Source organism: Propithecus coquereli, unplaced genomic scaffold, assembly GCF_000956105.1.
Source record: "Propithecus coquereli isolate 6110/MARCELLA unplaced genomic scaffold, Pcoq_1.0 Scaffold44, whole genome shotgun sequence".
Taxonomy (NCBI): domain Eukaryota; kingdom Metazoa; phylum Chordata; class Mammalia; order Primates; family Indriidae; genus Propithecus; species Propithecus coquereli.
Window position 1 is genome coordinate 9,639,447 of NW_012150174.1, and position 24,149 is coordinate 9,663,595.

At 33.6% G+C, this 24,149-nt stretch overlaps 1 protein-coding gene across 1 annotated transcript in view; it reads left to right on the plus strand.

Annotated features, from left to right (window-relative positions):
- Positions 1 to 24,149, plus strand: part of SBF2 (SET binding factor 2) — a 518,495-nt gene that overhangs the window by 336,779 nt on the left and 157,567 nt on the right. Inside the window, exon 16 of the mRNA XM_012654180.1 lies at positions 21,047 to 21,115. Coding sequence (XP_012509634.1) covers positions 21,047 to 21,115 — 69 coding nt within the window. The remainder of the gene's footprint in view (positions 1 to 21,046; positions 21,116 to 24,149) is intronic.

Consider the following 24,149-nt stretch of genomic DNA (forward strand, 5'->3'; position numbering starts at 1 on the left):
CTTGAGCCCAGGAATTTGAGGTTGCAGTGAGCTGTGATTGTACCACTGCACTTTAGCCCGGGTGACAGAGCAAGATGCTGTCTCAAAAAAAAAAAAAAAATAGGGAGTGTTCTTTTGTATCTCTTCTCTGAAAGACTTTGTGTTAGAGTGCAATAATGTATTCCTCGAAAGTTTGTTAAAACTCTCTAGTAAAGCCACCTGAACCTAGTGTTTACTTTGTGAGATTATTTTAAATTTCTAATTATAGACTATCCAGATATTCATATTTTCCTGAGTTCATATTGGTAATTTTTTCCTAGGAATTTGTCTGTTGTTGATTAGTGGTTTTCTTCCTTTTTAAAATTGATTTTGTCAGTTTTATTAGTCTACAAATCCTTGCCTTTGTATCTTTGTTTTCTATTTAATTAATTTTTGCTCTATCTTTATTATTTCCTTTCATCTACTTTTTTTCATTTTCTTCTGTTAATTTTGACTTCTTGAGCCGCAGGTTTAAGAGGTTCCCAAACTTCCTAAGTCAGAGAGTCTAATACCAAAGTTTGAGCAGCTGTGTAGCTACCCAACAGAGCACATATCCCACTAGTAAGCAATTGTAGTTACTTTAAAATGAAATAAAAATATACTTCTTTTAAAAAGATTTTAAGTAATTTTTCAAATGGCTGTTCAGTTGTGAGGACATAAATACATATTAAGTTGGTCTGAACTCCCAAACTGAGTTCACAGGTCCTTAGTGTATCAGCAATATTTTCTTGGTGACCCTTGGGCCAAGAGAAATGCCCAACAGCTTTGTTTAGTAAGTCTTTCAGACCAACTTAATATGTATTTATGTCCTCACAACTGAACAGCCATTTGAAAAATTACTTAAAATCTTTTTAAAAGAAGTATATTTTTATTTCATTTTAAAGTAACTACAATTGCTTACTAGTGGGATATGTGCTCTGTTGGGTAGCTACACAGCTGCTCAAACTTTGGTATCAGACTGGCTTTACCACCAGCATTTCCACTTTGCTTTTTAAATCACTGCAACCACTGAATACTCAGCTTTGCAAAGATATGATGTTGATAGTAATGCAGCATGATCGAATGTTGAAGCTGTGAATGACTTCAAGCATATAAATATATCAAGAGGTGCAATGTCAAGATATGTTGAAAAATACTGTTTCCCCTGAAAATTAAAAATATATCATGTCACTCTTGAGATTTCCATTTAGCACCCCAGAGTGACTCATTCCACAGTTTAAGAACCAGGCTCTCAGACATTCTTTTTAATTATTGCATAATATTTCATGGTGCGGCTACAACCCATTTTTTTCAGCCATTTCCCTGTTGCTGAGAATTCAATTTCTATCCAGCTTTTTCCCACTTTGAAAAAAGCTTCAACAAACATCCTTGTATACATGTCTTTATTTACTGGTACCTGTAGTTTTAAATTTCTGTGGGTTCAATTTCTAGGAATGGAATTTCTTGATCAGAGGGTAGATGTATATTTAGTTTTAATAGGCACTGGCGGATTGCTATTCAAAAAGGCTGTTAGATTTCATTTCTCAGTCAACTATTTTTGAGAGTATCTCTTTCCCCAAACATCTGCCAATAGTCGGTTCAATTGCTCTTTTAAGTGTTTGTTATTTGCTAGAGGGACAAAAAAGATAGGGTAAAAAGTACACATAAAGAACTTTGTTTAGTTTACTTCTGATTCCTAGCACCTAAAATAGTGCCTGGCCCATGAAAAGTTTCGGTAATATTTGTTGAGTGGATACAGGAATGAATGAATCAGTCAAGTAATTTATCTCATTATTGCTTCAATTTGAAATCCCTTGAATATTACTGAATTTCAGCATCATTTTAGATGCTTCTTTGGCCTTTCAAGTCGTTCTTCTGTGACTTGTTTACTTGGATCTTTTGCTCCATTTTCTTTTGAATTGTTTAATTTTCTCCTGCTGTTTTATAAGAGTACTTAGTTTAGTATAGATATTACCCTTTACAGTTTTTTCCCAAGTACATTATTTACTTATCTATTGACTTTGTGTTTTATCTTTTGCCATAGAAAATCTTAATTTTTTGCTCAAATTTTGGCTGGCCTTTTTTTTATAGCCTCATTATTTTCAGTCTGATTAGAACATTTTCTTCATCCCCAAGATATACAGGTTGTCTAAATTTTCTTGCAAGATTCTTACTCCATCTGAAATCTATTTATATAATTATATAGTATATTAGAAGTGTCCAGTTTTATTCTGTTCCAAAAGAATGGCCAGTTATGCCAGCACAATTTATTCAACAATTCATCGTTTTCCCACTGTCATATATTGAATTTTTATACATACTGGGATTCATTTCTGAATTTGTTATTCCAATCTGTGGATATTTATCTGTTTCTAAACAAATACCATATTGATTTGATAAAAGTACTGATACCTGATAAGGCAAATTATCCTACACTTATTTTTTTATACTTTTTTAGTCATTGCTGGCCATTGATTCTTTATATAAACATTAAGATGATACTATTCAATTTCTAAAAAATCCCATTGGAATTAAGAGTGCAGAGCAATTGGAATTGCATTAATTTATATGTTAATTTTGGAAGAATTAATATTTTATCATGCTTAAATCTTCCCATCTAATAACTGGTTCATTTTTCAATTTTTGTTTGTGCCTTTCAGTAAGCTTTTAAACTTTTCTTGTAAGTTTTTTGCTTCGTTAAATGTATTCTTTAGCATGTTGTAGTTTGTACTGCTATTGTAGTAGAGCATTCTTCCTATTTCCTTTTCCAGTTGCTTTTTGCTAAAAGAAATCAACACTATTAATTTTACATATTTATTTAATATCTATCAATTTTACCAAATTCTCTTATTAATTTCAGTTTTCTATTAGAATGTCTTGGGTTATCTAGGCATGCAATAATACCAATCCAAAAAAAAAGATAGTTTTATCTCTCTTTTGTTAGTGTTTATACCATTTGTTTATTTCATTTTGTTGTCTTAATGTATTTGCCAGAACTTTCGAGACAGTGTTAAATAAAAATCCAATAGAAGTAATCCCTGTCTCAAACCTAATTGAAATGATTAGTATTTTGATATTTAGGGTAATATTTCTTATTTGGCTTTAGTGAATAGTTCTTATTATAGTGAACTAGTTTTCTTCTATTGTCATCTTATATACTTATGATTTGTATTCACTAGTAAATATTTTCCAATTGCTTTTCAGCACTTACTATAATAATATGTTTTTCTCCCCTTTAATGTGCTGATATAATGGATTAAATTGATACATTTTCCTCATTGACCTATGATTGTACTTCTTTACACTTCCAATGAAACCTATTTTTTTCTCTGCGGAAGCTTGTAGCTCTTTGACCCTAGTCTGAAATTTTATGGTGATGTCCCCTGATGTCAATGGGCTATTTGCATATATTGTGCTGAGTACTTGACAAGCCCTTTTAATCTGGAAGCTCCTGTTTTTAAAATCTGGTCAATTTTCTTTAATTATTTTCTTTGATTTTCTTTCCTTCATTTTCTCCTTTTGTTCTTTTGGGATTTATACTTTTTAGATGTTGGCCTTTGCTGTGGTTTGAGTGTGCCCCCCAGAATTCATGTGTTGGAAATTTGGTCCCTGTTGTGTTGGTGTTGGGAGGTGGGGCCCTTAAAAGGTGATTAGGTCATTGAGAGGGATTAATGCCACGCTTTTGTGAATGGGTTAATTCTTGAGGGAGGAAGTTCTCACACTTATGGGACTGGGTTGGTTACTGTGAAAGTGGGTTTTTATAAAATGAGGCCACCCCTCATGTTTTGCCCCTTTTGCATGTACCTACTCCCCCTTCCATTTCTCTGCCGTGTTATGATGCAACACAAGACTTTCACCAGATGCTGTTGCCATGCTCTTGGACTTCCCAGCATCCAGAACTGTGAGCTAAATATACCTGTATTCTTTATCAATTACCCAGTCTCTGTTATTCTGTTATAAAAACAGAACATGAACTAAGATAGCCCTCCTGGGCCAGTCCTCTAATTTTCTTCTCTTTTCTCTATTTGCTTTACCTTCTAAAAGACTGTCTCAGTGTTTTCTTCTATTCCTTCCATTGAGTTTTGTATTTTAGCTATCATACTTTTAATATCCAAGGACTCTCTTATTCTCTGAATATTTCCTTTTTTATAATAGTCTGATTTTGTTTCATGAATGTAATAATTTCACATATATCTCTGAGGATTTTTATAGTATATGTGTGTGTGTATGTGTGTGTGTGTGTGTGTGTGTGTGTGTGTGTGTGTATTTGAGAGACAGAAATTTTCTAATCCAGGTATGGTTTCTGTTTTCCCAAAAGTTTCTTTTTTCTATTTTTTCTTTTTGTCTTTTGTATTAGAAATTGCTAATATGTCTAGCGATCTTTGGTTGTCTGCTTATAAGGAACCCTCAATATCAGTATCTTTAATTCTTTGTTTTCTTCTTTTGGGTGGGGACAGGAGATCTGTTCAAATGCCCCAGAAAATAATCTTCCAGTATCTTGCCTGGAATGTGAAGAACTGGCTTCCAGAGTTCTTGGAGCCTGGTAGAGTATGAAGGCTATGTGTCTTGACACTCAGTATGTAATATTTTACTTAATTTATCTTATTTCCAGTATGGTACACCTACCTTCAACTGTACCTGGTGTCCTGAAACCCGGTGATACTCTGTTGTACTCTCCCCAGTCATCACCTAGTTTAGGAGAAGGGAGGTATTCCAGCTATGTGGAGTAGGATCAGTCTGGTGATCCAACTTTTAAAAAATAGACTTTAAAACGAGTTTTATAGTATCACCTTCACTCAATTTGAGAAATAGCTGGTGCTGCCAGTTTTTAAGCCTTTGAAGACTCTCATACGTAAATTGGGTTGTTCTTGGTTTTCCCCATTGCCAGTTGAGGATTTAATATTCTCATTTCTGCCATTTGTGTGTCTGCAGAACGGCTTCCTATTTCTTTCCATCCTTGTAAGTGTGTATTTATACTGTATACCTTTTTAAAAGAAAATTATATCTTTATTGTAACTTAGTGGGTTTTTAGAAGAAAGCAAAAAAATGCATCATAGTACTACCTTGAAACTATGTAAACTGTACAAATTATTAATAATATCTCTTCATGATTAAGTCTAGTTTTTCCTTGTTTTAGAGATAGAGGAAGCAGTTTATCATCTAGAATTTCTCTTTGATGCACACTCTTTGGCTTCCATGATGGAACATTTCCTACATATCCTTCTGTCTCTCTGGCCATTCCTTCTCCATCTTCGCAAGCTCTTCCTTCTCCACTTGGTCTTTAAATTTTGAAGTCTTATTTTCTTTTTCTTTTCTAAGACTTTAGAGAAGTTTTTAGTTCACAGAAAAATTGAGCAGAAGATACAGAGATTTCCTATATATCACCTACCCCACACACATATACAGGCTCCTTCACTATCAACACCCCACACCAGAAAGGTACATTTATTACAATTAGTGAACTTATGTGAACACATCATTATCACCCAAAGTCCACAGTTTACATCAGGGTTCACTCTTGGTGTTGTATATCCTGTGGATTTTGACAAATGTATAATGACATATATCCACCAGTATAGTGTAACACAAAGTAGTTTCACTATCCTAAAAATTCTTTGTGCTTTGCGTGTTCATTCCTTTCTTTCCATTAACCTTTGGCAACCACTGATCTTTCTACTATCTCCATAGTTTTCTCCCAGAATGTCATGTAGTTGGAATCATACAGTATGTAGTCTCTTCAGATTGGTTTCTTTCACTTAATAATATGAATATAAATTTCCTCCATGTCTTTTCATGGATTTGTAGCTCTTTTTTTGTTTTTTTTTTTAGCACTGAACAATATTCCATTGTCGGGATATACCACAGCTTACTTATCCATTCACCTACTGAAGGACGTCTTGGTTGCTCCCAACATTTAGCAATTATGAATAAAGCTACTGGAAACATCCACATGCTGGTTTTTGTGTGGACATAGTTTTCAACTCCTCTGGTTTAATACCAGTGTGCAGGTTTAGTGTGTTTAGTTTTTTGAGAAACTGCCAAACTGTCTTCCAAAGTGGCTATACCATTTTGCATTCCCACCGGCAATGGATGAATGTTCCTATTGCTTCACATCCTCTTTAGCATTTAGTGTTGTCAGTGTTCTGCATTTTGGCCATTCTAATACATATGTAGTGGTATCTAATTATTTTAATTTGCACTTCCCTAATGACATATGATGTAGAGCATCTTTTCATATGCTTATTTGCCAACTGTATATCTTCTTCATTGAGTTGTCTGTTAGGGTCTTTGGTTCCGTTTTTAATTAGGTTGTTTCTTATCAATGAGTATTAAGAGTTGTTTATATATTTCAGATAACAGTCCATTATCAGATAGGTCTTTTGCAAATAGTTTTTCTTAGTCTGTGACTTATCTTTTCATTCTCTTGACAGTATTTTTCACAGACAAGAAAATTTTAATTTTTATGAAAGCAAATTTATTAGTTATTTCCTTTATGGGTCATGCCTTCCTTTGGTGTTTTATGCAAAAAGTCATTGCCAAACCCACAGTGATCTAGATTTTCTCCTGTGTAATCTTCTAGGAGTTTTATAGTTTTGTGTTTTACATTTAGGTATCTGATCCATTTTGAGTTAATTTTTGTGAAGGGAATAAGGTCTGTGTCCAGGTTCAGTTTTTGCATGTGGATGTCCATCCAATTGTTCCAGTACCATTTGTTGAAAAGACTATCTTTTCTCCATCATATTGCCTTTGCTCCTTTGTCAAAGATCGGTTTACTGTATTTATGTCAATCTATTTCTGGGCTCTCAGAGAGTCTTTCCTCAGCTGTGTCCAGTCTACCACTAAGCACATCAAAGACATCCTTCATTTTTTACTGTGTTTTTGCTCTCTAGCATTTCTTTTTTGTTCTTTATAGGAATTTTTATTTCTCTACTTATATTGTCCATTTGTTGTTGTGTGCTGTCTACTTTATCCGCTAGAGCCCTTTGCATATTAATCATAGTTGTTTTAAATTCCTGGTCCGATTAATTCCAACATCCCTCCCATATCTGAATCTGTTTCTGATGCTTGCTATGTCTCTTCAAACTATATTCTTTTTTGTGTGACTTATAATTTTTTCCTCATAGCCAAAGATGATGTACTGGGTAAAAGGAACTTACTCATAGCCAGACACGATGTACTTGGTAAAAGGCCTTTATTAATGTGGTGGTAAGGTGTGTGGGGAGGAGAAGCATTCTGTAGTCCTATGATTTGGTCTCAGTTTTTCAGTTAACCTGTACCTCTGGACTGTCACTCTCCTACATCTTTTAGATCCTTAAGGGTGGCACTAATTTTCATTATCACAACCAGTGAACCATTTTAAAAGGATACTAAATTTTCATACCAAATAGTGGAAAAAGGGTATGTGCGGTACATTGTATTTAAAAGAATACATTTTTAAAATTTTGTTTTATTTTTAACAAATACTGAGGTTACAATTTTAACCATGTGCTGATTTCCTCAACCCAAAGTATGATTCTATCTTTTCTTTGAAGGAGAGAAGGGTATTTAAAATAATTTTTCTAACAAAATTATATGATGGCTTACTTTATATTTGGCTTTTACAGCACCATCATTTTTGCAAAAATACTCAAAGGCATCATTATTTTTCTGAAGGGACTCCTTCGATTCTTTGACATCAAATCAATTTCTTTTAAAGCACTTATAATGATCAGTTATCTATTTTTTACCTGATATGACTTTGTTGGATTCTTCCATGTCACTGTGATTGATTAAGCAATTCTTTCACATCACTTCATGAAATTCTGTATTGTATTGGCACATGTTTACTTTGATGTAATTTGATGGGCTAAATGGAGATAAAGGCTGATGTTAATTCAGAAGAGGTAACTAAGTAGTGACTAATTTGATGATGATGATGTTACAGACAGTAATGACTAATTTAATGATAATGATAGTGGTGGTAATGTATCCTTTTGTGTCTTGATTCTTTGGGAGATTTAGATATAGCTATAATTCAGTTATTATCACTTTCGTATAGTATTCCAGTGTATCAGTATGCCATATTTTATTGATTCTATCACATACAGACATTTGGGTTTTTTCCACATCTTGTGGCTGTTTTAAACAATGCTGTTAAGAACACTGTTGCCATATAATTTTAGTATACATGTATATAAGCTTTAGAGTATATACTTAGGATTGGAATTGCTAGGTCATAGGATAGGTATTTGTTCAACTTTATTAAATAAGGTCAAATGTTTTTTCCTAAGCAATTGTACTAATTTCATTTCCACTAGAAATTCCCTTCATTGCTTCACATCCTCATCAACACTTGTTTTGTCAGTCTTTTTAGTTTTTCCCAATCTGGTGGCTGTGTAATGCTATGTCTTTGTGATCATAACTTGCATTTGCTACAGAAGTTGAGCAATTTTTCATGTATTTGTTGGCCATTCTGGTTTTCTCTTTTCTGTAGTACCTGTCTACATTTTTAACCAACTTTTTCTGAGTTATTGCTTTCATTCTCAATGTTTTATAGCAATTCTTTATATATTCTGGATATTTATCCTTTATCAGTTACAGGTTTTGCAAATGTCTTCTTCCATGCTATGACTTGTCTTTTAACTCTCTATGGTGCCTTTTTATAAATGAAATTTCTGAGTTTTAATACAACATCATGCATCAGCTAACTACAGGGAAATGTGGCATAAGGTGATTTCGTCATTGTATGAACATCATAGAGTGCACTTACACAAACCTAAATGGTATATCTATTCCACATCTGGGCTATATGGAATAGGCTTATTGCGTCTAGGCTACAAAACTGTACAGCATATTACTGTACTGAATACTGTAGGCAGTTGTAACATAATGATAAGTATTTGTTTATCTAAACATAGAAAAGGTACAGTAAAAATATAGTATAAAAGATAAAAAATGGTACATCATATAGGGCATTTACCATGAATGGATCTTGCAGGACTGAAAGTTGCTCTTGGTGAGTCAGTGAGTGATGAGTGAATGTGAAGGTCTAGGACATTACTATACACTACTGTAGACTTTGTAAATACTTTATACTTAGCCTACAATAAATTTATTTAAAAAATTTTCTTTCTTCAAAAATAAATTAACCTTAGCTTACTGTAATGTTTTTACTTTATATAAACATTATAATTTTTTAACTTTTTGACTCTCTTGTAATAACAGCTTAAAACACATTGTACATATGTGCAAAAATATTATCTTTGTTTATATCTTTATTCTATAAGCTTTTTTCCATTTTTAAAATTTTTAATTTTTTTTACTTTTTAAACATTTTTGTTAGAAACTAAGACACAAACACATACATTAGGCTAGGCCTACACAGGGCCAGGATCATCAGTATCACTGTCTTCCACTTTCACATCTTGTCCCACTGGAAAGTCTTCAGAGGTAATAACACACTTGAAGCTTTTATCTCTTGTGACAACAATGCATTCTTCTGGAATACCTACTGAAGGACCTGCCAGAGGCTGTTTGTCCATTAACTTTTCTTTTATAAGTAGGAATGAACTCTAAAATAACAATAAAAAGTATAGTATAGTAAATACATAAACCAGTAACATAGTCATGTACTGTCATTATTAAATATATGTACTGTACATAATTATATTGCTATACTTCTGTAAGACTGGTAGCACAGTCTTATGTTTACACCAACATCACCACAAACCTGTGAGTAATTTGGTGTATTATAAAGAAGTTATGAGCCCTCCAACATTATGATGGCTACTGTGTCACTAGGCAATAGAAAGTTCCAAGCTGCATTATAATCTTATGTGACCACCATCATATATGCAGTTCATCATTGACCAAAACATCATTGTGTGGCACGTGACTGTAGTTGAATTTATTAGTCTTTTTCTTTATGGCTGTGCTTTTTTGTATATTAAGAAATATTCCCCTTACCTGAAGTCATGAACACATTCTTTTATAGTATCATCTATCTTTAATCCACCTTGAACTGTTTTTTGTATGTAATTTGAGGTAGGAGTCCAATTTTATTTTTTTCATATGTGTGACCAGTCTCAGCATCATTTATTAAAATGTATATCATTTCTTCTTTGGTCTGCCATGCCACTTCTGTCAGGAATAGCAATAGTTTTTGGTGGGCTAGGCCTAGACATTATGTCGATAATTAATGAAGATTCTTAGGTATACTTATTAGTAAGATAACTTTTAAAGGAAAACCCACAGAGTACAGGTGTTTATAACTCAACCTCTCAGTGAAATTTGAGTATGTTTCCCACAAAAGCATCAAGGCATATTGTAAGATTTTATTGCCTTCCTTCAAAGGTCAAAAGGAAAAAAAGGGAAAGAGTAGGGGGAAATATAAAACCAACAGAACACAAAGCAGGAGCCCTCCAAAATAAATGATAAGGTTAAAGTGAGTTCCTTAGCATAAAAATATTGCATACTTCAGAAGTGATTTCATAAAAAGGAATCACTAGACTAATACTTTATTTTCTCTTTTAATTGTATTTTGTGGAATAGCTTTACTTTTCATTTTTAGAGTAATCAGTCTTTAGTAACATTCATTGAACATCTGTTAATGTTCAATGAATATAAGTCTACAATTTGAGTTAATTTTTATAAATATATGAGCTAAAAGTTGAGTTTCATTTTTTTCTCCATGTGGATATCCTGTTGTTCCAACATCATCTGTTGAAAAGACTTATCCTTTCCCCCATTGAATTATCAGAGTACTTTTTTTTAAAAATCAATCATCCATATATATGTAGATCTATTTCTGGCCTCCCTATTCTGTTCTGTGGATCTATTTAGCTATTCTTATACCCATATCACATAGCTTTGATTAATGTAATTTTAACATAAGTTTTGAAATCAGTCTTTCAGTTTTATTTTTCATAATTATTTTGGCTATACTAGGTCCTTTGCATTTCCATATAAATTTTAGAATCAGCTTGTCAATTTCTACAAAAAAGTCTGCTGGGATTTTGATTGGCATTGTACCAAATAGACATCAATTTGAGGAGAACTGCCATCTTAACGATTTTGAGTCTTCTAACCTATGAACATGATATAGTATATCTTGTCATTTATTTAAAGTCTCTTTGAGTTGTCCCAGCAATGTTTTGAAGTATTCATTGCATAGGTCTTGCATGTAAATCCATCTCTAAGCATTTTATTTTTATCGGTGCTGTTATAAATGGTATTTCTAAAAATTGTAATTGTTGCTATTATGTAGAAATACAATTGATTTTTTTATTTTAACCTTATACTTTGCGACCTTGCTAAACTCGCTTATCCTGTTAAATTTGTGTGTGTGTGTATGTGTGGGCTTCTGAGGATTTTTTTACATACATGAATTAGTATGTAAATAAGGATGGTTTTTCTTCCTTTCCAATCTTTATCCATTGTATTTCTTTGTATTGCCTTATTTTACTGGCTACAAACTCCATTACAATGTTGAATAAAAATGATGAGAGCAGATATCGTTACTTTTCCTCTGAAACTTATAGGGAAAGCATTCAATCTTTTTCTATTAGGTATGACACAGCTGTAGGTTTCTGTATATTTGTCAGATTGAGAAAGTTCTCTTCTAATTCTACTGTGAAGAGCATTTTTAATCCTGAATGGGATATGAATTGATCATATATTTTTTCTACAACTATTGAGATAATCATATAGTTTTTGTTACTTAGTCTGTTAATATGGTGAACTGATTTTCAGTTGTTAAACCAAACTTGTAATCATGAGATAAATCCCACTGAATATAGAGATAAAAGAATGGCATGAGAAAAAAAAATTATCTTCCAGACTTTCCTTTATACTTTAATTGTAGCAATCACATTTTTAATATGTAATTGCTTTTTCATAGATATAGTTTCAAACTCTCTTGAGAATATTATTTATATCATCTTTTTCTTAAATGTTTGTTACAATTCACCAGAATCACATTCAGTTTTAAATATCCACTGGGCATAGTTTCATTTATTTAATCTGCTAAAATTACCTAGGACAATAAGTAAAAATAATTTTCACTTCATAAGATAATATAGAACAATATGTGGACTTGGTTCAAAATCTCCTCTCATTAATGATTCAAAAAAGATGATTTGGGTCACCAAAAAAAAAAATGTTATCACTAATTCCTGGTAGTTTCTAGAACATACTAAATCCTGTTCAAACAGAATTTGCAAAGATATCAAATATATTCTTAAATAGCATGCAAATAGCACTGATGGAAGTATTTCTAGAAATTGGGCCCAGATACAGTGTCACTTCAGTACTTACATATGGTACAATTCCATTTATGTAACATTCTTAAAAAGACAAAACCCAATAGTGTGAGAGAAGAGACCGGTAGTTACTGGATTAAGGGTAGGGGGAGAGCAGTAAGAAAGAATATAAAGCACCGATAAATATAAAATGCTTAGAGATGGATTTACATGCAAGACCTAATCCAGTTGGGATATAACTAGATTAGATTTGTTTTAGTATAAAGAGCTAGCAATAAGAAATTTTGTGAGGTAATGAAACTATTCTGTATTCTGATTCTGTCAGTGGTTACATGGGTCTATACAGGTGATAAAATCCATAAACTGTACAACCAAAAATTAGGTCCATTTTACTGTATATTATTTTAAAATGTAAAGTAAAATAAATTTTTAAGTATTTTTTCTCAGAACTCTGAAAACATTGCTCTCCATGATTTTCTATCATCCAGAATTATTGGGCATTTTATTTTTTAACCTAATTCTTGTTTCTTTGTAGATAACCTGCTCTTTTTTTTCTCTAACAACCTTTAGAATCTTTTCTTCATCCTTGGTGTAATGAAATTGCACTACACTATTCTTCAGTATGGGTCTTTTTTATTTGTCCCATATGATACTCACTGGAATCTTTGCATCTGAAGACTAAATTTTTTTTATTATTTCTTTTACTTTCTCCCATCTACTTTCTCTGTCCACTATTTCTGGTACTTCTTCTAGGCATATTTGAGAAGCTTTAACTTCATCCTCTGTATTTCTTAATTTTTAAAAATTCCTGAATATAGAGATAAAAGGATTCCATGAGAAAAAAAAAATTATCTTCCAGACTTTCCTTTATACTTTAGTTGTAGCAATCACATTTTTAATATGTAATTGCTTTTTCATAGGTATAGTTTCAAACTCTCTTGAGGGTATTATTTATAATTTACCGGAAGATATTTTTCTTTGCTTGAATTATATGCTTCCACAAATACCATTTTTATATTCAGTTCAATACCTTGTTGCATTTGAGAGGCAAGAGAACATAGAGGTTTCAAGCACAAATACTGTAGTGAGATAATCTGGGTTCAAAATCTGGCTCTGCCATTTGTGGCCATGTAATCTCAGGCAAATAATTTAATCTCTGAGGGGCTCAGTTTCTTCATCAAAAAAGGGGACATGATTACAGTATCTATGTGATAGAGATCTTATAAAGATTAAATGAAATAATTTCTATAAATTCATACTTAGAATATGTGTGATACTTAGTAAACACAATAAATGTTAGCTATTATTACTATATGCCAGGCACAGGGTTCTAGTTTCCAGGCACATAAAGTTGAAACAGACTTGGTCCATTCTCTCAAAGCACTTAAGACAAAGCTTGATATCATTTGTCAAGCCCAGAATTTACCTTCTATCTTAGTGGGAGGTATGGTACATATAAATAACCATAGTGTTCAAAATTGTGATATGTCCTCTATGGTTTTATAAGTTTATTTAGCATTAAAATATAACCTGAAGTTAAAACTATAATAAAAATCCTTTTGCCTTTTTTTGTGCTTAGCATTGTACTTGGAAAGAGTGGGGAAATATGGGGCATGCATATGAAGGTGCCAAGGAGAAAGCCGGTAAATGACAAAGCAAGGCATTGATGGGCTTCTGCGGCCATAGTAGATATGGTAGGAATAAGTATGATATGGAATAGAAGATGATAAATAAAGCAGGCTGACTAGAGCTGCAGCTTGTAGCAGGGGCCCATGTAGTCAGGTAGGTGTGGAGATAGGTCCGTACCATGGAGGCCTTTACAAGCCTGACAGAAGAGTTTGGTCATTATCTTATAATGGTCAGAACGTAGCTGTGATTTTTGAACAAGAGAGTAATATGACATAAAGAAGTATTTGTGCTTTTAATTTTGTTCTTATGTAGAAGATACAAATGTTTTCAGTGTTTTGGACAATTTAAAACATTTTTTTCCAAGCTGTGTCAAATCTAAACTCTGAAGGAAAGTCAGTACTGTAACACATAGTGCCTTTCAATCTCATTTTTTCTTTAATGTTTAAATATAACATTTTGAAAGATTCCAAAGTTTTATGAAATAGGAATGTTAGCCAGAACAGTTCAAAGGTATGTAGGTTAAAAGTATGAAGTAATTGAGGATAATGGGAATTTAAGATTGCAGGGCTCACTCTTCAATTGTAGCAAGGAAAATTAAAGGTAAATTACATAGCAAAGTTCAGAATAAAACATGTATAAGTATTCAAGTCTTTGCAAGTTTACAAATTGCCTGGTATGTTTGAACTCCACAATGCCGTTATGTGACCAAAGCACAGGGGACTTAAGGATGTGTATTTATGGACTGATTCCCCAACAGATAACTGCACTATTCTGGAATGTTATGCTATGTCAATAATTGTAGACTTATTGTTTTAAAATTTTTCCATCTTTCAACTTAATTAACTTAGAATGTCTCTAATGTGATTTGCAAAGAATTTATATTTATATTTTGCAATCAGCATTTGACTGGTATACAGGTTTGAGACATGCACTACAATGTGTAAACATTTTGTAACATAATAAATAGCATAGCGTCTTCTAGTCTAAATGTTTTATGATTGCCTGTTCCCTGCTAATTGGTCATGAATTGAAATTCCCTATTGTTTAGTTTTTTTAATTTGTGGGAAATTTTTATAAATGAGTGTGTGGGACTTCATATCACAGCTGTTGTCATTTAAAGTTTGGACAGCATCATTACAAATGAAGCCCTGCTGTGCAATCAAAGTCAAAAGGCATTTTGGCATCCCAACCATTTCCTTGGGAGAAGATTACAGCTCCAGTCTGTTGAACTTTATTGCCTTGGGCCTCATGACAGTCTTCAGAAACATGCAAGGCATTTCTGTTAAAGAAATTCAGATGTGCTAGGACACAAATGACATTCTTGTGCATAGCAGTGTCCTAAGGGGGTAAGGAAGAAGTCAGGAAGAAAAAAATGATTCACACTTTTTGCTGTATTTTGGGATTATTTTATAAAACTCATGGAATGATGGAGACCATGCAGTGATACCACATAGGAAAAAGGTATGGTGTTTTCCTACATGGTCTGACTATATTTTAAAATAAAAACTTAAACATGACTCCGAGGTAATGGCTGCCTTCAAAGTCATCTTTCAGTTAATTTTATTATTCTCTTTGAAGGATATCGTCATTGATTCTTTCTCCCTCTCCTCTCTCACACACACTTATTTCTAGAGGTGTGACGGAATAAGAAATGTTACTCAGTTTTAAAACTCATGTTCTTGAATTTAAAATCAAAGATTACTTGATCTAACTTAAGGTCTATCCAACTAGTAATTGGACTCCAACAAAGGTCCCCACGGAGACATCATGAAAGAACTTGTGTTCTTCAAATTTAAGGATGTATCCCATTCAGCCACGAATTCGTCTCAGCCCTTTTAAACATGTTCTTGTTTGTCATCTGTTTTCCTTTTTGGGATAAAGAGTCTCCTGAGTTCATTAGCTACAACATGCCTGGCACACAGTAGATGTGGCACTCAATAGATATTTGTTGAATGAACAAGAATTGTTATTCAAAGGAGTTTCCTTCTAATTACTCTCAACACTCATCTAAGACCCAGCAAGATCATTTGTTTCTACTGATCTTTTGGCTTTGTGACATTGTAAAAAGGCTTAACTCATTCAACAGCTTGGCATAAATATTGGTAACTGCTTTTTTATTCACTGCTATAAAAATGCTGTCAAATTACTTATAGTTTAGTAAGGAGACAGACAAGTAAATAGATAATTACAATATATTGTGATATGCTAAGCATTTCTAGCCTCAGTGGTAATAATTGTAAAGTTTTTTAGCGGCGGGGAGAAAGAAAAGACGAAGAGAATGAAGAAGCAACGTGGCTTTATTGGGGGAAGGGGAAAAAGAGCGTTCTGTTCCCCGGGCGAGGTTCACGGTCCCGAGAGGTGGGGCCCGAGAAGTCGCGCCGCCTGAGAGTTTTGAGCGGGCTTATATATGTTTTAGAGTTGGGGGATGGGGGTTTTCTGGGCGAAGAATTTTGGCGTGAAAAGTGGGGAGTTCTTTGTTGCAGTTTTAGGGTGGGTGTCGAGAAGTAGGAGGGGCCGGTGGTATTTGTGGACCCCAGGGACGGAAACTTCTTTTATCCGGGTGAACGTCCGGGTGTGGTTATTTTTTAACTCAGCTGAGCCTGGCAGTTGTTTGTGGGCTTTTCTTTTTTTCTTTAGGGAGGGGAGGGGTGTCCACCACCAGCCTTACAATAATGATAACATTTATTGAGTATGTACTCTGTGCCAGGTACTATTTTAAGTACTTTACATGCATTAATGATTTGACACTTAATTGCATTGTGATCTGACAACTGTATCTGTATGATTCAAAAGATTTTGAAGTTTACTGACACTTATTTTATGGCCCAGTATGAGATCAGTTTTTCTAAATCCCTGTGAACAATTGTGAGTTCAGTGTTAAGAGTACAGTGTCCATTACATCAAGTTGTTTTTTATATATGTGTGTGTGTGTGTGTGTGTGTGTGTGTGTGTGTATGTATATTAGCTCTAACTTTTAAAGTATTTCTTTAAATCTTCTATAGGATTACTGGTTTTTTTTACTCGCTTGATCTGTCAGTTACTAAGAGATATATTAAAATCTTTCAATACAATTATGAATTTATCTATTTTTCTTCTTGCATCTGTCAATTGTTGCTTTGCATATTTTGAGACTAAGTTATTTAGGTTTATACACATTTAAAATCATTATATCTTTCTGGTAGATTGAGCTATTTATCATTATGTAGTGCTTCTATTTATATCTACTCATGCCTTTTGCCTAAAAGATTATTTTGTCTGATTGTTAATACAGCCACCCCAACTTCTTTTGGTATTTGGTACATATTTTTTCATCCTTTAAATTTTTTGTATCCTTACCTTATAAATTTGTTGTTTTTAAACAACAAATATTTAGATTCTGTTTTTGATTAAATTGACAATCTTTGTCTTTTAACCAGAACCTTTGGTCCATTTGTGCAATTATATTTGTATTTATTCCTGTCATCTTATTTGGTACTTTTCTGATTATTTCCCTTTTATAAGTTTCTTTTCCTCTTCTTTTTTGTTTTCATTTGGGTTGAGGTTTTGAGAGTTTTTTTCCTATTCCATTTTTTCCTTCACTAGTTTGGAAGTTATAAACTATTCTATTTCTATTCCTTTGATGATAATACAGAAATTTAAAAAGCTCACTTAATTTATCAAAATCCAACTCTAATCCACCCCTTATAAAGTCTGTGCTATCATGGTTGTATATTTTAGCTGTATCTTAATTTTCTTTACTACCAAAAGACAATATTGTCATTTTTATACGTGAATGTATATTTAGATTTACCCACATATTTATCACTTTTTTTGCTCAATTATCGTTTTACATCTCAGACTTTCCATCTGGTGGCCTAGGTGGCCTTACTAGTCCAGTTCAAGTGCTAGGCTTTGTCTTCTATCCCTTGAGTCCCTCGAGTTCAAAACTAATACTCAGATTTGCTCACCAAATTCTTCCAAAGGTAAAATTTAGCTTCAGTGTTCTGTTTTTCTCTCTAAGTTACTACTTACATTTCGGTCTGAGTATTCCTTGTTTTCTTGCCAATTCATTGCTTTGCATTAAATGTTTTAAAATATTTTATCTATCATTTTTAATTATCTTCAGCAAAAGTTCCTGTCATAATATGAAAATGACTAAAAGTCTAGAAATAAAAGTCCATAACTAAATTTTAAAATGATCTTGTGGTTGGAATTCTCTCAGAAGATTTTTGATGATCTTAAATTATCATTTTCCAAAATATATTCTACCACTGCTTTCTTTAAAAATATTCTTAGTGAAATTGGGTTTGGTAATGCTGCCTACCAAATTCCCCTCGTAGATTCACAGTTAAAAACGCTGAGAAGTCCTGCAGTTTTTTAGAAAATAGAAGAAAAACTTGTTTAATTTTATTTACTCAGTATTTCCCCAATTTTCCCCCAAGTAATAGCTATCAATACCCTACAGAGCTAGTGTTGACAGAGCAGTTTAAGGAGCTTCCCCCACTCTCTCTGTCCCTCATAAAGAAAACTCTTAGGAAGGCCTGAATTTTCTTTGCAGAGCCAAGCTTCTTTCTCCTCATAAGTTATATTTGCTATTATTTTTTGGGATCCTGCTATTTAATATAAATTCTACATTTTTGCTTTTTATGTAAATATGATGTTTCCAGAATCTAACCCTGCTTTAGAAATGGGGACCATATTGACTACTGGACATAGCTGAGAGACCTTACTCTACCAGTGATCTTTCTTTTTCCTCTCTCTCCTCCACTGGATTTTCCTTCTTGGTGTAATCGGGACCCTTCTAATTCTCACAGCATCAAAGGATTGAATAAAATCTTAGTATTCATCTGGTTCAGCACTATCAAGATTCATTAAACTACCCATTTAGATACAAAAACCTCTTTAAGTGACTCTTTAAGTGACCATCTTATTACCTTAATTTCCTTTACGACTATGAACATTTACAGTCAGGGTCTTTTGTTTTCCTCAACTCACCTACTTCAATCATGTCAGAAGTTACCAATGATCTCTTTTATTCACCAGTTTCTTGGCTTTTTCCTCAATCTTCATTTTAAATTTCCTCTGAAGCATTTTACTAAATTTCCTCTGTAACATTATGGGTCATTTCCTCTTCTCTTGACATCTGGGATATTGCTCTCACCTAATTCTCCTTTCCCATCTTGATTTTCCCTTACTCCCCTCTGCATAAATATATATCTTTCCCAAGTTTCTGTCCTTAGCTCCTTTTCCTCATTACTCTCCTTGCATTTATTCCTTTATCCAATAAACATTTACTCAATGTGATGAATTAATTGAAAGTATTATTTTTTGTATAGTATAAGAAATTTGAGCCTATCTTTTAGTTTGTTTTTTAAATTGGATCAGAGAATGTGAGCTATATGAGAATGACTTTCTGTTGCAGGAATTTGTCTTATAACCAGGATTGTTTCAATACTACCTGGAATTGAACATTCATTGCATTCTGAACTGTGTTTGTCAGAACTGACAATACATGAAATTCAACTGAAAACTCTTTTAGCAGATCCTAGTACCAAATGTACTCATGCTAACAAGACTGGCTTTAGAGTATATTGCCACTTCTAGGCCATGAGATATGAAAGCCCATTTCTTCCTATTTTCTCAAGGCAGTACTACACCCTCCCCATCCCCAGTAGTATTTTGAAATAGGCAATGGTTGTCTATGTTGTATTTCCACTTTGTCCCCTGACTCTCCCTTCTATTTTCTGGAGCACTTGTCCCTGCTACCAGTGCACCTCCCATTGCTCTCCTGTTTAGGCCTATTCTCCCACCCTCACACTCCAAAATTAGTGCTAGAAGCTCAAAAAATTCTTATCCCCTCCCTCAGAAATAGAAGGAAAGCAATCAAGTACAAAAGGCAGTGTCTGGAGAAAAAAATACCACACTGATGGGTAGATAAATCTAGATTCCAATCATGACTCTATGGCTGACTTATCTGCCTCTTTAATCTGGAAAGTAGAGGAATTGCACTGGAATAATTGATATCTAAAGTTTCAGCTTTGTGAATTTAAAATCAATTCATATAAACATGAAATAACTGATTGATGAGGAATTTACATCTTGATGGAGATAACCACATTGTCCAAAAGTGGGGCTTTAATCACTGTAGTCGACCCTCTACAAAGAGGGTCAGTTGCAGCTTTTGCTGCCCTTGGGCAGTATTGCAGGTCTGCCTCCGTATGGCTCACATTGTGCCCTTCTGCCTGACAGAGGAAGGACTAGTTAGTATAACTGTATACAAATATCTATCTAGTATAATATCCTTGAGGTTCATCCATGTTGTTATAGCACGTGTCAGAATTTCCTTCCTTTTTAAGGCTAATATTCCATTGTGTGTGTATGTGTGTGTGCACACACATACACACACACACTGCATTTTGTTCATTTATCTGTCAGCAGACACTTGGATTGCTTCCATCTTTTGACTATTGTGAATACTGCCACTATGAGCATGAATGTACAAAAACCTGTTTGAATCTTTACTTTCGGTTCTTTCGGGTATATATGTGGAAGTTGAATTGCTGGAGCATATAATCATTTAATTTTCCTCTTTTTTTCTGAGTGACTGCCATACTTTTTCCACAGAAACTGCACCATTTTACATTCCCACTGAGATTTTCTTACTATGCTGTTCCCCAACAACATTTCACTCAGTGGGTTTTAGCATCGGTGATTTTTTTGTCCGATCTACAAGATACCCTTTTTATGTAACACTAAGAAAGAAAAAATACTTCCAATCAATTATAAGATGATCTCAATCTCAGAGATGTTAAAATGTGAAAAAGAAATGTATCTTAAACTCAATTAAGTACAGTAGATAGATATACCAAAACCCGTTCCAAAATTTTTTATGTAAATTATATATCTTTTAACACAATCTTTGTTGAACAGGAAAGTAAAGGTAGCTGCTCACCAATAGTTTATGAAAATGATACTTTTCTCAGATGTACATTTACCTCATTTCTAAAAGAGTATGCTTCAGGGACAGGTTTTTTTAATTCCCCCCCCCCAAGCTTACCTAATTATACCTTAGTGACAATTTGGGAATAGAAGTGAAAAACCTACAGGACAGTAAATATTATAATAGATCCCAGATTTTGGTTTCCATATATTTGTGATTTCTGATAAATATCCTAATCACATTTGTCTTTGTTTTGTTTAAGGATTGTTCAAGTTTAGAAGAATATAACATTGCTGCAGCATTACTCCCTTTGACTAGTGCTTTCTATAGGGTAAGTTTCATTGGTCTATATAAGCTTGTTATGATTTATAAAAATGTATTCAATTTAATTTACTATGGAACTACATAAATGCTATCCTCTTAATATCCCTAAGACATATCTGTGGTTATATTTATTATAATATTTATTGCATGCTATGTGTAGGAAATTTAATATAGAACACTAAATCATCTCCTAAAGTCGCACCCACACCCATTACATTCCTGCCTTATTTTTCTTTATCGTACTTTATAACACCTGAAATTATGTTATGTATTGATTTTTTTTACATGTTTGTTTTTTCCCCTACCACAGAAAGTAAATTCCATGAGGCTAGGATATTGTCTGTCTTCTTTGCTGCTATATCCCAGTGCTGCTCAGTAAATATTTATTGAATGAATGACATCAGTTGAGACAGAAATTAGAGTTTAACTTTACTGACAATTTCTGTGAACCTTCTGAGAACTTTCTGGAATGTTCAAAGTGATTTTTAAAATTCTGTCATTTATTACAGTTCTCTTAAGAATGCCTTTTGATAAATAGATTAGTTCTTATAGTGAACAAATTTAGCAGATTCTCCTTATTCTCTCTTTTCCTGTGAAAGACTTGTAAAGAATTAGATAACCACACGATGAACAATGCATTTAATACATCTTTTTGAAATGTGCAAGAAGAAACAATAAACTTGTAGTAGCAGGCTGACTCACTGTTCAGCCACATGCATAGTCTGCTTTGGGAGGCAGTAAGTTAACAAGTTTGGCTAAATGCCATGCTGTTTCTATGTATTATGAAACTCATAATGCAAACTTACATATTAGGGGTGAGTTTATGGATTTGATTATTTGTGCTTGGCTTGGTTTGTGTTGGGTTGGCTTGGTTTGGTTTGGTTGTGAATCAGTCAAGGTCCAGTCAGGAGCCAGAAGCCACACTAGTAACTTGAACAGCGAAATTGTAATGTAAGGAGTTATTAAGTAGTAACAGGGGATTAACTACTAAGAGATAAAGGGAATTCTAAAAAATATAGGAATAGGATATAGGGAACAGCTACTACTTCTAGGGCTGAAGCAGAGTAGTACCCAGCTTGGAAGAGGGCCCCTCCCTGGAAGGAACTAGGCTGATTCAGATCTTGTTGAAGAGGTGTTGTTTTGGCCACTGGATGGCATAGAAGTTCATTGAGATGCCACAGACCAAGACTGGCAAGCAAGAAACCGCCTGCTGGAATGCTGGTAAGACTTGCTGGGAAGCTACCCACTAGGATGCCAGTGAGGCTTCTGGGGTGCCAGTGAAACTTGATAGGAAGCCACCAATTGGAGTACCACTGAAACTTTATAGATAGTAAGCAATTCTGGGTGTCCCACACACCACTAGCAGGTACCTGCTGCAGGAGCAAGAAGGAAAAAGCACACCAGAAACAGGAGGAGAAGCTACTTCTTACTTCGGTGTCCCTTTAACGCCTTTTACTGACAGAGCTTAATATTGTGCCTGCTGGCAAAGGAGAAATGTTTATAAGATCCAATTCCAGTATCACAAAGCAGGGCAAAAAAGTATAGCTTTGGAGGAAGGAGGTACTTCATTGATAACTGACACAGAGGGCTTAGAGAAAGTACATCACACTAATTTTGTGGATATTTTCTAAATCTGTATCTTATGGGAAGTTATTGGTGCACGTTGGATTTGTTAATTCAGGAAGGCAATGTAAATTGCATTAAATTGCATTATCATCTTACTTCAGAATAAGAGTGTCATGCAGGTGCTCGTGCTCAGTAGAAACACATTTTCTCTTCAAAATTCTCAATTCTTTCAGCATGTAAAAATTTCTAGTATCTAGCCATTCAGATTTATTTTTATGAACAGGTTTATTGAAGTATAATGTATATGCTACAAAATTAACCCATTTTAAGTATATATATTTTAATTATTTTATTTTTTACAGAATGTTACAGCCATCACCACAGGCTAATTTTAGAACATTTCTGTCACCCCAAAAAGAAACCTCATGCCCATTTACAGTCACTCCCCATTCCAGACAACCACTAATCTACTTTGTAAATTTGCCTTTTCCAGATATTTCATATAAATGGAATCATACAGTATATGTTCTTTTGTGTCTCGCTTCTTTAACTGAGCATAATGCTTTTGAGGTTCACCCATGTTGTTAGAAGTTTCCTTCAGGACTGTTAATTATTAATCAAGAATTGTCCACACTTGGAGTGCATAGGTTACCTTTTATGTTATTACAAAATGTATCCAATTAGTTTATAATATATAATTAAACTAATTCTCTTATAAATACATTAGGACAAAATGTGAGATGTAAAGCATGATTTCTCAGCTTGAAGAAATATAAATTTTACATTTTTGTCTACCTGATTTTACAGTTCTTTAATTTCTTTATTGTTAAATTTTGTCTTTGTCTTTGACTTTGAACATCCACTAGCTTATCCAACTGTAATAAAATAATTAGACCAAGTTATTATTTCCATTTTGAAATATAAAAGCTCATGGCAAGTAAATTGAGGGCAGAGCAATCAGAAAATCTGTCTAACACTACCTGAAAAAGTCATTTGTGTAAACCTAACTTACCTAATCAGTTGGAGAAGCAGAAAGTAAACATTAAAGCATAGAGAGCCACAGAATTTCCTGAGCTATCTCCTAAGTGGTGACCTTCCTGCCACCACTGGACTCCAGCACTAATTCTTCCCCCAAGCCCTGCCACCCAGTACGAGTTAACCGAAATTTATTACGTGTGTTTTTCATGTCAAAGCCTAATATTTCTTGTATAAGCCTGTTTACGTAATAGAACGTGGTGAAGAACAGGAGTCCAGAGGAAGGTGACAGGAATAATCAAGAGAGCTAATATTTATTGAATTCTTACTATGTACAAGATGATCCATTTGGCTTGTAGTACCTAATTCAACTCAACAAAGTTTTATTCCATTTTACGATAAGAAAATACGGCTTAGAAAGGATCTATACTGCTTAGCTAGTAAATGACAGAGCCAGAATTCAAACTCAGTTCTCATATCAAAACTCAGTTTGATATCAA